Here is a 14,643-nt window from a genome sequence, read left to right on the forward strand (position 1 = left end):
AGGGGACGGCGCGCCCCAGCTGTAAGGCGGGGCGAGGCGGGGCGAGGCGGGGTGGGGCGGGATAGAAGCCTGCGCGCCGGGGAACCGCTGAGGTGCTCCGAGGGGACCCGGGCGCACAAGGTGAGACGGCACGGGCTCCCAGGGCGCAGGTGGGGTAGATGTGCAGTCGGTGGCGAGGCTCGACTAATGAGGCCGCGTGGACAGCGAAAAGGGCAAGTCTGCTTCTACGGGTCGGCTGGGACTGGGGAGAGGGCGGAAGCGGGGGAGACGGGGCGAGGGGGCGGGGGAGGTGCTCCCCACATCCCCTCCACGCTGGCGGAACTGGGCTCTAAGACCAAGAGGATAGTCAACGCCCGCAGACCAGGCCAAGCGTCGGAGCAAGGCATGCGTCCTAAGACCCGTAAGAGTCTGTGGTAACCCCTGCTCTGAGTTCCTCGTGAGATCTCGGGGGTCTTAACGCCCTCGAGACCCGCCCGCGCCCCGCCGGACCCCGGATTGACTGCTAGGTTTGTGCTGAAACTGCCTGGGGTTCTGGGCAAGGAGAAGGAGGGGTCAGAGGGATGGCTGCGGAGGGGCCAGTTCTCTTGTACCCGTCCCTTCTCTGTCCCAGGCTAGGGTCTGGGAGTTGGGGGCGGGCGCAGCGCCGCAGAGCCTCGGGTGCGGTCTGGGAAGGTTGAGAGCGACTTGCGGGTGGGAGGGCGGGAAAGCATCCAGGACCCGGTTTGTCCGGTCACAGCCTAGAAGAGTGGGGGTTGGAAGGGAGCCCCGCCGTGAGAAAGGGCGTGCGCTTTTGACTACTGAACGTCCATATCTGGTTCCTTCTCTATCCTACCCCTGGGAGTGCTGCGTGTGAGGTTCCACCAGGAGAAGCGGGTGGCGTGGACTGCCAGGCACACATTTGATAGAAGAGGCGAAGGTAGGAAACAGTGATCTGGGTTTGAGGGGCAGGGATGCGGTTGCTGGGGTAGGTGTGGTCCAGGGGTTTTGGAGTGGTCCTTGAAGTGCCGTCCCCGCCCCTGCCCTTAGGGGCGCACTTCCTACGTCCACCCACACCAAGTTCAGATCAAGTGGGAGTTCAAAGAGAAAGTCTGGTGAGAAACTAAGAAGAGGCAACAACAAACAGACAAAATCACAACTTAATAAGGCCTCAAGGTTTACAGACATCGAATCCTTATCTCGGCTTAACTGAAACCTAAATAGTTTGGCTGGCATGATTTGACACCCCTGGGCTCCCTACCCACCTCAGCCCTTACTAGGGATTCCTGTGCCGACCCACTTTTCAGATCTTGTTCTGTTTCTCCACTTAACTCCTTCTTTAATGCAAAAACACATGTATACATGCCCACACACCTTCTTGAAGAAAAGAGACTGGACAGGAGTCTGGACAAGGTCCCCTCAGCCATCCAGAACCATATAAACTGAATGGGGTCCACCCCAACCAGAGAAGTAAACCATCACATTCTAGTACCTGTGAATCACCAATCAGAGTTTTGGCAACTCCAGGCAAGTCACCCACTCTCCCTTTGTAAAGAGTTAGTAGTCTTTATGGATTCCAGAAGGGGGAGGCAGTCAGAGGAAGACTTCAAGAAGAAATTCTTGTGACGCTGCCAGAGAGGCAATGGAGCGTTAAGAAAGCACATAAGAACTATGAATGTGCAAGTCTGGAGCTTATACTAGGCTATATTTCCTTAAAGACAGTAACTTTATTTCTTGCTCATCCTTCATATACACACACAGGGAAACCTCACTTCATCCCGTGGTAGGTAAGGAATGGGTTACTGTGTCTGAAACACAACTGATCGAGAGAAATGCTTTACAATTTTAAGGGAGTTCAGAAAGGGAAAGTAAGAAAGGTCTCTGCAGGTCAAGTAAGAAAGGAGGACCCCAAAGTGTGGGGATTTGGCCCACTCAGTGAGAAAGTGCCCCAATTTTCTCACAGGGGCCTCTGATGGAGGGCCTTTTTGTCTAGATGTCTGTGTTACTGGGAACTCCGTCCTTCTTGTGTCTGTATTTCTATGAACCCATAGGTGTATGTTTGACTGTATCTTGTGCTTATTTATATCAATGTACATTGTGTACACATAACAATCATGGTTATCAGCTAGGGAAGATTAACATGAGATTTCTCTCAGATTAGAAAGAATTTTACTGTCAAACCTTCCTTGGCAAGCCAGGGAGGGGTGTTCCCAAGGGAAATCACAAACTTTATAGGAAAAGCAAGATTGCTAGGTGTGGGGACTTTTCATTTCAGTCCCACCTCTTCATGCAGGAGGCCTGTTAGCTTAATAATTAAAACCAAATTAGGATCAGGGTCATAAAAATTAAACTGGGCAATGTATATTACAGAAGACCTAATTCATTAAACTGAACAAGAAGGAATTAAACAAGGCAAATTTTATTCACCAAGTGTCTTTTTGCTTTAGTCATCTTTAATAAATATTTTGGAGAATTGGAAATAAGTTAACAGTGTTCTTCTGGACCTAAGGTACAGAAAGCCTTTTGTTAGTGTTTCTTTGAAGTACCATGTTAATAGGGATGAGCCATTCTTATAAAATATTTTATAACCTTCCTTTCAAATAAATGCAGGAATAATGCTAATATATGACTCTGACCAAAATACATTACACCATTATTATTTGCTTTTATTTTTATTTGTTTTTGAGATTCCAGCATATAACATGTACTCTTACTTGAATACTATGTATTCAAACTTGCTTTATCTTCCTATTTTAATAACCAAGATATTCTACATTTTATAGCCTTTCCTTAAAAACATAGCTTTCCATCAACATTATAATAGCTTCAGTCTAAGTGTCACAAATAAAGAAAATTCTTAGACCAATAAACATCTGCTTTAAAATAAGCATCACTATCACATATTTTACAAAATAATTTAATCCACAAATTCTAACTCATTTTCAGCTAGAGTTGAAATGTATGTTTCAGATTCAGTTAAACATGACCATTTATGTTTTGGAGTCTCCAACTATTGGAAGAGGCTTTCTGAAAATTCTGTGAAAGCACTAAAAGTTGACAACACTAAAAATCCCTTCCTGCCCAGTCCTTAGCCCTTTGTTGGTGATACTCAGTTAATACTGAATAAGCATCGTATAGGGCAATGAGGGAACATAGCTCCCTCTTGTGTGCAAAACAGTAGATGCCGCCTGCAGGGAGAGGGACTCACTCATATATTCATCTATTTCATCCACAGACTGATTAGTAAGTATATGCTGCATGTAGGGGATACAAAGATGGGAAGACAAAGTTCTCACCCTTAAGGAAGTTAAAGCTAATAGGTTCTCAGTGTTCCAACAATTAGAGTACAGTGTGACTACTGTGATTTTGGAGGTATGTTCAAAATGCAATCAGAACATTAGAGGTAGAAACATCCACACTGGCACAGTGACGTCAGAGGAGGAAACACGAGCTGAGACTTGAAGGGTAAAGAGGATTTTGCCAAGGGAGTAAGACCATTCCAGGCAGAGGAAATAGCATATACAAAGGCATGAAGGCTTGAAAGGGCATGTCAGATTCTGGGAGAGGCCAGTAGTTTAGTAGCGCTAGAGATTAGACTGGGCAAAAGATGGAGATGGAAGTGTAGGTGAGACTAGATCACAAAGGACTTTGCAAGTGATAGTGAGAAGGTCAGATTTAACCCAGAGCAAGGAAGTGAAATGATTGTATTTGCTTGTTAAAAAAATTGTTCTGGCACCAAGCAAGATAGGATGAGGTAAGGAAGGAAATGCATGGATGGTTTCGAGAAATATTTAGGAGGTTAGATGGTCCAGGTCTCTGGGTTGTTTGATTGATTAGGTGGTGATGCCACCGAAGAGACAAAGAAAGCAGAATAAAAAGCAGAGTGGAGACAGTGAATTCAGTTTGCGACGTGTCTAATTTGAGGCATCCGTGGAACAGCCAAGTGAAAATGTCACAGAATAACTGGCCCTTTTGTGTTTGGAGCCCAGGTAGGTCTGTGTGGAGACATAGATTTAACCATCGGCCATGGGAATGGATGAGCCTGCATAGGGAATCACAAAGAGTGCTAGAAAAAGAGAACCAAGACAGAATCCAGGGGAGCATATACATTTAAGAGGGGTGGAAGAACTAGCCAAGGGCCCATAGAAGGGATGGCCAAAGGCAGGAGACCCAGGAAAACATGATGTCGTGGAAGTCCAGGGAGGAAGTCTAAAGAAAGAGGAAATACCACAGAGAGATCAAGAATGATGAAAAGCAAAAGTTTCCCTTTAGATTTAGCACTTGGTAACCTAATGGAGAAGTTGAGGATGAGGAGGAGCCAGATTCATTCAGTTGAGGAGATAAGGCAGTGGAAATACATAGACTATTCTTCCAAACAGCCTAGCTGTGAAAGGGTTAGAGTGGGATAAGGTAGTAGCTGTAGGGGACCCAAAAGGTTAAGGGAAATGGTCCCTTTTTGGTGTGTGTTCTTAAGACAGGAGAAATTTAAGCACAGCCTTGAGAGAAGGAGTCAGCAGAGAAAGAGAAGCTGGAAAGTCACCAAAAGAAAGGGGGATAACCGATGAGAAAGGTGATGGTGAAGTCAGGAGTGAGATCAGAGCCCAAGAGGAAAAGAGATAACCCATTTCTCTGGGATGGGAGAGTTGAAAAGTAAAGAAAAAAGCAAAACTTCATGTTAAAAATGAGACTCAGATGTTATCTGACTTACCCAAAAGACAGAACTGAAAGTTTAAACTGTCTGTCCCTTTGTCTCAGCCTGATACCATGCTACCCCCAAAAATAGCACCAGGAGGTGGCCAGCCTAGAAGGAGAGGGGGAGCCTGGGAGCTCCAGTGTAGCAATCATATTCACAGAATGTAGAACTGGAATGGGACCTGGAGATCATCATACTCAACTGCAGAGGAGGAAGCCAGGAAACAGGGAGGTTGTCATTTGCCTGTCCAGTTATACAATCAGTGAAGAACTGGAACTAGACCCAGAACTTCTTCCAACCTGGGGTTCCCTCCAAGAAGGATTGGCAAAAGAGATAAATGGAGTAATGAAATGCCCCCTCCTTCCCAATCTGGTAGCTTCCATTTATTAACATTACTGTGTTCCAGGTATTCTTAACACTTTACAGGCACAATCTCACTTCATACTCACAATGACCCTATGACATAGGTAGATGTTATCATCATCCCTATTTTTAAAGTTAAACTAAGTCTCTACTGAGATCTTGTAACTTGCAAGAGGCAGAGGCAAAGGCAGAATTCAAATCCAGAGCTGCTTAACTCCCAAGCTTATTCTTTCACTGTATCACTTAATGAGACACTACCTGGTCAGACTAGATTATGGAGCCTCTTGGGTACCAAGGCCCCAGTACAGATCATACACAGGAAAATGAAGAGCTGAGTTCATTGATTATAAGATGCATTTTTTTCACATTTTGATATCTATGAAATTGAGGTGTGTCTTACCAGCAATGGCTGTTGTGGTTTAATTGGCGGTGGGTTTTTTTCTTTCTTTCTTTGTAGTACATAAAATAATAGCATGTTTTCCAATCCATTCTGTCTGGATTTAATAAAACACAATAAATTCAGGTGCCATTTTTCCCAACATCCTGTCTGCAAAGGGACAAACTGGAGCCAAACTAGCTCTGAGATCAGGGGATAGACAGAAAAGAGCTAAGGCAGGGTTTGAGCTGAAATGAGGCCTGGGAACTTAAAAGAAGGAAGCAGGCCGCTGTTGATGATGTGTGGGTGGAAGGACATCTGGCCCCGGCACAGTGCCTGGTGGAGGGCAGGGGCTCCTTCAGTGCTTATTGAAGTGAGCTCAGTTCAGCTTGATTGCTCTGGATTTGCCAGAGCAGGAGCCAGGGGGCTCGAGAAAGCTGGTCTGACCAGTATGGGCAATGCTAGGCCTGGGAATCAGCCAGATGATGACGTACTTAGCAGAGCTGTATGGCCTTTGTTCCTTTAGGGACTGAGGAGAAAAGCCAATCTTTTTGTAATCTGTACCATCTTTCACCCTTAGGCCTTCCCTTGATAGTAAATATAGCTCTTTTTATGTTCTGTGATCTGTCTGATTGTGCCAGAGGCCTGAGGAGATAAAAGAGAGTTATATTTCTTAAGACAGTCCCAAAGGAAGTCAAGAAGCCTTGAGGGTAACGATGGCACTGATTTAGGGGACCTGAGGGCTGGGAAGGGAACATGGGGTGACAGAGACTGATTGCCAAGACCCTCAGTCTCTCACAGCTAAAACACGGGGAGATGGTTGGCTGAGGGGCAGTGGAATGGTAGTAACAGTGGAGTCTGGAGAGCTCCAGAGAAGAGGGGTCTGGTTTATTGTCTGCTATATCTCCAGCACCAAGGACAGTGCCTGACACACGAGGGCACTCGATAAACACCTACGGTTGTACAGCATCTGCCTCCTCTGCACAACCCCACCAAAATGGCCACTTTTGGACACACATTCCCCTTCTATGCTGGCCCCAAGCCGACCTTCCCAATGGACACCACATTGGCTGTAATCATCGCCATCTTTCTGACTTCACTAATCATCTTCATCATCATCCTGCCAGGCATTCGGGGCAAAATGGTGAGAAACAGAACCAGCCCTGGAAACCCCAGCCCTGGAGTCCCCAGCCCCAGAGAGACCTTAGGCTCTAGGTGAGGGGGCCAGACCTTCTGATTATGACCAGACTCAGTTAAGAGATTCTAGTCCTGAGAAAGTGTCACCCATGCCCTGATCCCCTCCTCCAGACTCAGCAGAGAGCTCCCCACTCATGGATCCAGCAGATAATTATTGCATATCTCTTATGGGCCAGGCACTTTAATCTCAGTTTTAGAGACCTCAGTTTCAGGGTACCCCCCCTGAGTCTGGAAAGAGAAAGGGTAGACTTGGAAGCCCAATCCTAAACACACCCACCCTGTGACGCAGAGGCTGTTCTGGATGCTGCGGGTGGTGACCAGCTTATTCATCGGAGCTGTGATCCTTGGTGAGTGTGAGATGCAGCTGCCTCCATCCAGTTTGCTTCCCCCAGCAGCCGGTCTCTCCTCTCTCATTTCCCCATGGCAGCTGCTGCCTCAGGGTGGGCGTCCAGACCCTACCCATACACCTTCCTCATCGAGGCCTTATTCCCTCACTGATACCTTTGCCCTGGGAGGTGCAGACCCAGAAAACCATGCTGGATGCATCTCTCCAACCTTCCTAACACTTTTATTCAGAGGAAAGCAGATCAAAAATGAATGTGTAGGGGGAAAGGGTCTCTGGAGGCTAGAGGGAGAGAATGGTGGAGGGCTGCTTGTTTTGCTGTGGGGATTAGGCAATAGGAGAAAGAGAAAGTCTCTGTGTTGGAGCTATCTGTGCTTGCCCAGCATGGTTTATTATGCTAATGCTTTCTCCCCCCAGCTGCTTGAGTACCTCTCCCTAAATGGGGAGAGGAAGGGAGGGAAGGGGTAAGAGGAGTATGACCAGGAAAAATCTTGGATTCTGACCCATTTATTTATTTATCCATCCCATCTATATTGTTGGTAAACTGGCTATGAGCCAGGCCGTGGGCTAGTTAATGGATGTACGATTACGAGCAAAACAGACATAGTCCCCTTGTAGCTCTGACTCTAACCCAGCCAAGCCCAGACCTCCCTAAGTTCCTGTATGTTCAATTCCCCAACCCTAGCTGCAAATTTCAGTTCTGAGTGGTCTGTGGGCCAGGTCAGCACCAACATGTCATACAAGGCCTTCAGTTCGGAATGGATCAGCGCTGATGTGGGGCTGCAGATTGGGCTGGGAGGAATCAACATCACGCTCACAGGTGAGGGAGAAGAAGCTCTGCTCTGTGTCTTTGGGATCTACGTTTGGTGTGGTCTAAAGAGTTACAGGATGGGGTAATGGTAGGAAGGGGAAGTCTCTTTGAGACCAGCGCCTGTACCTCTTCCCAGCATGGTAAGCCTCTACCCAGGCAGATATCCACCCTGGCCCTTGGGTCCCTGCTGAGCACAGCTGCCCCATTCCCCAGGGACCCCAGTGCAGCAGCTGAACGAGATCATCAATTACAACGAGGAGTTCACCTGGCACCTGGGGGAGAACTACGCTGAGGAGTATGCAGAGGCACTGGAGAAGGGGCTGCCAGACCCCGTGCTCTACCTGGCCGAGAAGTTCAGTCCAAACAGCCCATGTGGCCTGCATGGCCAGTACCGCCTGGCAGGACACTACACCTCGGCCACACTGTGGTGAGGGTGGGACAGAGGCTCTGCTGGCCTAGACCAAGGAATGGGGTTTCTAGCCATCCCTCCTCCTCTCAAATGGAGATCCCTGGTGTGATATAGTCTGGCACCAGTCACCAGGGTGGTTGGGGAGCCCACAGGCAGGAATCCCTAACTCACCTCTTTGGGGTGTCCTTGGGTCCCTGATCCCCCACCTGGGCCCCTCAAGTAAAGGTTCACCCCAAACAAGGTAGAGGTGCCTGTGATAGCCTTTACCAGGTCCTGGCTCTTCCTCTGGTGGCAGGGTGGCATTCCTCTGCTGGCTGCTGGCCAACGTGATGCTGTCCATGCCCGTGCTGGTCTATGGCAGCCACATGCTGCTGGCCACAGGCATCTTCCAGCTGTTGGGACTGTTCTTCTTCTCCATGGCCACGTCACTCACCCCACCCTGTCCCCTGCGCCTGGGCTCCGCTATGCTGCACACTCACCGTGGGCCTGCCTTCTGGATCACACTGACCACAGGTGAGGCCCAGCCCTGAAGACAGGTATCGGAGGGTCAGGGTCAGGGCCAGGGCCCATCATGTGGAGGGGCTTGAGGGTCTGCCTCTGGGGGCCAGGATACCTTTCCCTGCTTTAAAGCCCCCTCCCTCTTATATCCCTCATCTCTGGGTTTCCCCTTCTCCATCCCACAGCCCCTCCCTCCTCATACAGGCCTACTCCCCTGAGTCATATCCCTCATCCCCTCCCTCTCAACCCAGCTCTTTCCCAGATCCTCCATCTCATGTCCCCTTCCTCTTCCCTCAAACACTCCTCTGTGTCCCCCATTCCTAGAATTCTTCTCACCTGCCTCACCTAGCCTTAAATTGCCGTGCATTTTTATGCTCCTCTCCTGTCCCACTGTGTCTGTCCCTTCATGCCCTTTCTTATGCCTCTTCCTTGGTGTCCTGCCCTTCCCCCAAGGTTTCTCTGTTTTCAGAGTTCTCTCTCTCCCTCTCTCTCTCCTGTGATGTAACTGAAAGAACACTGGATTTAGAGTCCAAAAACTCAGAACAGAGCCACATTAACCACATGACCCTAAGTCAGTCACTTCTCTGAGCGCAAGGTGCCCTGAAGGAGGGACACCAGGCCTCCCTTAGAGTTGCTCTGAAGCTCTCAGGAGAAGATGTACTTGGGAGGGTGTTACTATCACTAAGGCAGGATGCTTGTTGCCTCATTTCCAGGACTGCTTTGTGTGCTGCTGGGCCTGGCCATGGTGGTGGCCCACAGGATACAGCCCCACAGGCTGAAGGTTTTATTCAGCCAGAGTGTCGGAGAGCATGCTGTGCTGGAGGGGAATCCTGAGGAAGTGGGATTCCTGAGCCCTCGCTATCGGTCCACAGCTGAGAGTCCAGAGCCCCAGGACATTCCTCTGTCAGAGGCTTCCTCTAAGGCACACTGTGAGGAGCACCCCAGAGAGCCCAACTGTGCCCTATAAGGTTCTTCTCCCTGGTGGCCACCTGGACTTCATCTGGCTCCAGACTTCACTGAAACGCCCCCACCCCAATCCACTAGAACTGCCGGCAGGATGGGCTGTATCAGGCTCCCAGCCCAATCTGTGGGTAGAATAGAAGAAGAGGCTCTACCTATTAATGTTAAAAACAAAACGTAACAAAAATCCCTAAGGTATTGAACAGACACTGGAGCTGCCCATAAGCCCTCTTGCCATGATAAGACACAGCAGAGGCTGCCCCTGTTTCTGTACGGCAACCCTGCCCTCCTTTGATGCTTTGTCTCTTTGAGGTGCCATTTACTGAAACCCAGCTTTGCCCACATAATGACATATGTGTGTGGGGGGTTACAATGTGATGCTCCTACGGTCCCTCTCATCCCCCTGCATCTCTTGTGCTCCTTTTTCCTGGGTCCCTTTTGTTCTTCCTTTACTTCCCCAGCTTGTGTGATCTCTCAGTACATTGAAAGCACTGCAAGGGAGAAGAAACCAAACTTCTTGTCCCAGGTCTAATATTAACTGACTCTGCCACATCCTCTTGGAGCTACAGTTCTCAAATTTGCCAAATAAGATTGTAGGACTTGCCAACGACCTGAAAAAAAATCCAAGGATTTACATTTTTATGCCTTGCTGACATCGACCTTGGTCATCAGACACTACCCCTTTAGTGAATAAACTGAAGTTAGTGAATAAGCTCCAAAACTCCATTTCTTCTTAGCCCACTCAGGTGAGCCAGCAGAGGGGATCCCACTGGGCCATAGGGAGTGGGTGTCCCCTACCTACCATCTACCTGGAGCAGATCAGAAAGATTGATTCCTCTCTGCGCTCACTAGAGGGCACCCTCTCCCAGAGCCTTTGGCGGGTTACTCTGGACTCTTTAGAAAAGGAGAAACCGGTGTCCATGACAAAACAGAGAAAAAGTGTACTAGGCTGTCTCCAGCCCAGGGAGGTCTCTCCAAAGTGCCTATCCCCCTACAGCCTTGAAAAGCTATGGAAAATAATGGGGGAAAGCTTTCAAAAAACAAAAGGTGAAAGAATTTATTTACAGCTCACCCTGGGAGACTCTTTCCCAGGTGCAAGCGACACATCTGAGGCCACTGGCCTCTCGCTCCGCGCCCCTAGTGCAGTGCTCCTCCCGGAGCGTTCCAGGCCCAGGCCTGGCGCGCACTGCTGCCGGCCTGCAGGGGATAGGGGATGGAGGCAGAGTAGGAATCCGACACTGAGTCCCTTTCACAGGTTAGTACTCATGGTTAAGTCCAAGGCCCCGAACTGCTTATGCAGTGGGTTGTTGAGGATGAGAGGCAAGCTTCTTTTCTCCTGACTATCGCAGTCCTTGACGCTTCCATCCAAGAAGGTGCGAAGAGCGCTGGGCCGAGCGTACTGGAGACTCACCACCGCCACTCCGAGGAGGAGGCACAGGATGCCTGAGGTGGCGCGGTCAAGGGGTAAAGAGGGGCGGTCAGGGCCCCAGACCCCGGCCTCCCCATCAGCATCTATTGGAGGCGTTTGTATGTCCTCCCCAGCACACACACCACAGAAAGACCTCTAATACGGAATACATGGTACACGGGTTCGCCTGCTCACTGGGTCAAGATACCGAAACTTTCTGAAAACTCTTCCCCTCATCTGTAAAACGGGCAAACAGTGCCTACCTCTAAGAACTATCGAGAAGGGCAAATTAGATAATATACGTGAATTTATCACGTAAGCTGGAAAGCGCACACCAGTATAAATCCCGTCCCCACCCCTAGCCACCCGGGTCCCGTCCCCTTGGACCTCACCGGTCGCCAGCGTGATCCAAAAGGCGGCACCGTAGTGAGTGGTGAGCTCGGAGGAGCCGAGGCGGAGCTGGCAGAGCGGCACGCTGGAGATGGAGGCGAAGGAGAAGACGGAGAAGAGTGCGAAGGCGCCGGTGGTCAGGAGAGCCAGACCTCCGTAGAGTGGGACCGGCATGGAGAGCAGCGCGTTGGAAAGGAGCCAGAAGCAGAACGCCACCCTGCGGGGAGGGGGCCAGCGGCGCTGAGCCGGATCCTCCCAGCCCGCCCCGGTTCCCACAGCCTCGCTTCCTCTACTTCCCTACCCCAGAACGAAAGCCCGGGGCTGGGAAGGCGGAGGCGCAGGGAACCCCCGAGGGGAGCAGCCGGCTCCCAGCGCTTGCTGGGTCTCTCCGGATTCCCGCCGTCTGTGCGGACCTCGCGACCATCTCCCCGCGAGGCGGTTATTCCACCTCAAACACATCCGGTTGTAACTGCAGCTCACATGCTCCGGTTCTCGCGCCCCCACCCCCGTCGCACACGCACGCACACACGCACGTACGCACATGCACGCACGCAAAGTGCCTTCTCTCTGCGCTCACCACAGCGTCGCCGAGGCGTAGTGTCCCGCGAGACGGTACTGGCGGTAAACCCCGCAGGGGCTGCTCGGCGTGAACTTCTCCGCCAAGTAGAGGACGGGATCGGGCAGCCCCTTCTCCAGGGCCTCCGCGTACGCCTCAGCATAATTTTCGCCCACACGCCAGATGAACTGCTCGTTGTAGTCGATGGTCTCGTTCAGCTGCTGCACTGGGTTTCCTGCGGAGGGTGGCGGAGTCACCGGGCTGCGTACAGCCGGGACGGGCAACTGACAGGATTAGAATGGAAAAGTGAGGATCTGAGAGAAATGGGTTTGGCAGCGGTTGGGAAAAACACAAATCTACGAGGACAAAAAGCTATTTGAACTTGTGGGATCTGGGAGGTCCACCAGCTGCCCCTGCCACCCTCCCCTCAACTGTGCTGTCTGCAAACCCCAGAAGTTCACTTCGCCGGAGCCCCCTCACCTGTGAGTGTAATATTAATACCCTCTAGGCCCACGTGCAGACCGACGTGGGCTCGGACGCGTGCCACACTGAAGGCTTTGTAGGATGTATTGGTGCTAACTCTTCCCACTGACCATTCTGCGCTGAAGTGCACGGCTGTGGAGAGAGGCACACAGAGGGGGAGGGGAAGGATTAGGAAGAAGATTGGAGAGATGGAACTGGGAGAGTGGTGATGGAAGGTGGAACACTGTGCAGAGAGGTGGAGGGGCAGTCTGGGAGTCCAATGTGGTATACATGGTAAGGGTGGAAGAGTGGGCACTAGAAAGAGCCCACTGGGAGGAGAATGGGAAGAGGGAGCAGGAATCCAACCCCAGTTCTCCACTTTCCCAGGTGTCCTCTAGCCACCTCCTTCCTCATGCCAGGTCCTTTTCCCATCTGCTGCATCGCGTACTCACCCACAATTTCTGCACCTATGAACAGGCTGAGAAGCACTCTCACCAACCAGAACCAGCGCTGCAAGAACAGGCACCAGGTCAGGCCTGGGTATCGCCCAACCAGAGTCCCCAAGACCTCCCTTGCCCCCACACTACCAGGACCTTTAGTGCCCCAGCAACTTCCCCCTCTTGCCCCCGCTCCCTTTTCCCAGTTACTTTCCTGACCTTTAAAGGCTGAAGGCAAGTCATGCAAGTCTCTCTGAGACACTGGCATTTCTGATTCTTGTACTTCTGCCTCCCCAGCCTCATTTCCCAGTCCATCCTGCCACTGTGCTGTCTCTGCCTGGTGTTCTCTCACCACCGACACCTCCTCCCCCCACCAACTCTCTGGCTCCTAGTCCTGGTCCTGTCTCTTGTTCAGGTCACTACTATGGTGAGGCTCAGTGAGTCCAGAAGTGCTAGGCAGGCAGGGATCACCTCCCCCCAGGAGAGAGGTCCTCAGGGTTTGGTCACCAAGTCGAGAAGGTGGGAACACAGCCTCTCAGATATTCCTAGGTTTGCCAATTTCCCAGAAAAACAACACAAGACTTGGCAATGTTAGTTCCTCTTAGGCTTGAAAAACCAACAACTTAGGTTCTAGGAGAGGGGAAGTCTAATGAAAAGTACCCTGTTTGCTACAACTTTGAATCCTGTGCAGAAATCTCTGAGATCTTGGGATGGGGGCACCCATACACATATAGCTTAACCTAGCGCACAGGTGAAACGCAGCAGTGTGAGTTGCTGGTTTCTGTCCTCTTGGCCCCAAGGTCATCATCGGGAAGTTGGGATGGAGTAGGGGTGCACTCTGAGGAGAGGCAGGAGACCCCTGAAGCATGTGAAGACTAGAATTGGCCCCAGGATTACTGGACTGGACACCCACTCTCTGCAGCAGCCTCCTGAATGATCTAGCTGGGGTCAGTACCTAGGATGTCTTGTACAGGATCTCTCTCTATCCTTGGGAAGCGGGTGCTTACTGGACCAGTCTTCTGGATGTGCTCCACCTATGCTCCTCTGGTTCAGAGCTTCGTTTGACTCTTCATAAAGGATCACGCTACAGTCTTATATGTCCTGGGTCCTCCAGAGACAAGCTGCCCATGACGCCCTCAACCCCAGACCCGAACTTCTAGCACCCCTTACCGAGTGGCCACGAATCCCAGGCAAGATGAGTAGGAAGCTGGCAGCCAAGGCCAAGAACACCAGAATGACGATGAGTAGCGGGACGTTGAAGCCAGCAACATGCCGGGGCTGAGGGTAGAAAGGCAGCACACCGTTCCACAGAGTCATGCTGCAACCCGGATGTGCTGGGTGGGTCTGCTCCAGCGGGGAGAGTGCGTCCCTGGCTTCCGAGCTAGGACCCCACTTCTCTTTACCCCGTCCTCTGAGTGCAAGGACTGGACTCAATGAGCAAGTCAAGTCTGAGCCCCTTAGCCTGCCTCTCAGGCAGCACAGCCACTGGCAGCCCTCAGGCGCTCTGAGTTGGCTGGGATGGAGTCGGGTGGGTGGGAAGGCGAAATTATTTCTCGCCAGCTATGGCCAGTTACTTTCGCAGCTCTGCAGATCCCTCTGCGTTTGGAAGTCGCAAGGGACCTGGCCCCCTTTTATAGCAGCGTGGGCAGCCTGCAGAGCGGATGTAGGGGTTTGGCTGCCGGGTTGGAGCAGGAAGGATCATGCAAATGAGGGGCGGAGGTCTCTATGCAAATAAGAAGAGCCCCGCCTTCACAGCAAGAGGTG

At 51.1% G+C, this 14,643-nt stretch overlaps 2 protein-coding genes across 2 annotated transcripts; one reads left to right on the top strand and one right to left on the bottom strand.

The window, feature by feature from the left end:
- Nucleotides 1-280: 280 nt before the first annotated feature.
- On the top strand, nt 281-10,338 carry DUOXA1 (dual oxidase maturation factor 1). Its single transcript, XM_010994908.3, has 8 exons — nt 281-506; nt 842-916; nt 6,319-6,552; nt 6,895-6,952; nt 7,634-7,768; nt 7,973-8,186; nt 8,464-8,681; nt 9,380-10,338. Exons 3-8 carry the CDS (start codon nt 6,406-6,408, stop codon nt 9,631-9,633), a joined length of 1,026 nt encoding a protein of 341 aa, XP_010993210.1. The 5' UTR covers nt 281-506; nt 842-916; nt 6,319-6,405; the 3' UTR covers nt 9,634-10,338.
- A 332-nt stretch (nt 10,339-10,670) lies between these two features.
- DUOXA2 (dual oxidase maturation factor 2) lies at nt 10,671-14,517 on the bottom strand. Its single transcript, XM_010994906.3, has 6 exons — nt 14,050-14,517; nt 12,895-12,952; nt 12,461-12,595; nt 12,002-12,215; nt 11,427-11,641; nt 10,671-11,069 (listed from the first exon to the last, which is right to left on the bottom strand). Exons 1-6 carry the CDS (start codon nt 14,194-14,196, stop codon nt 10,876-10,878), a joined length of 963 nt encoding a protein of 320 aa, XP_010993208.2. The 5' UTR covers nt 14,197-14,517; the 3' UTR covers nt 10,671-10,875.
- Nucleotides 14,518-14,643: the final 126 nt, after the last annotated feature.

Source organism: Camelus dromedarius, chromosome 5, assembly GCF_036321535.1.
Source record: "Camelus dromedarius isolate mCamDro1 chromosome 5, mCamDro1.pat, whole genome shotgun sequence".
NCBI classification, from domain to species: Eukaryota; Metazoa; Chordata; class Mammalia; order Artiodactyla; family Camelidae; genus Camelus; species Camelus dromedarius.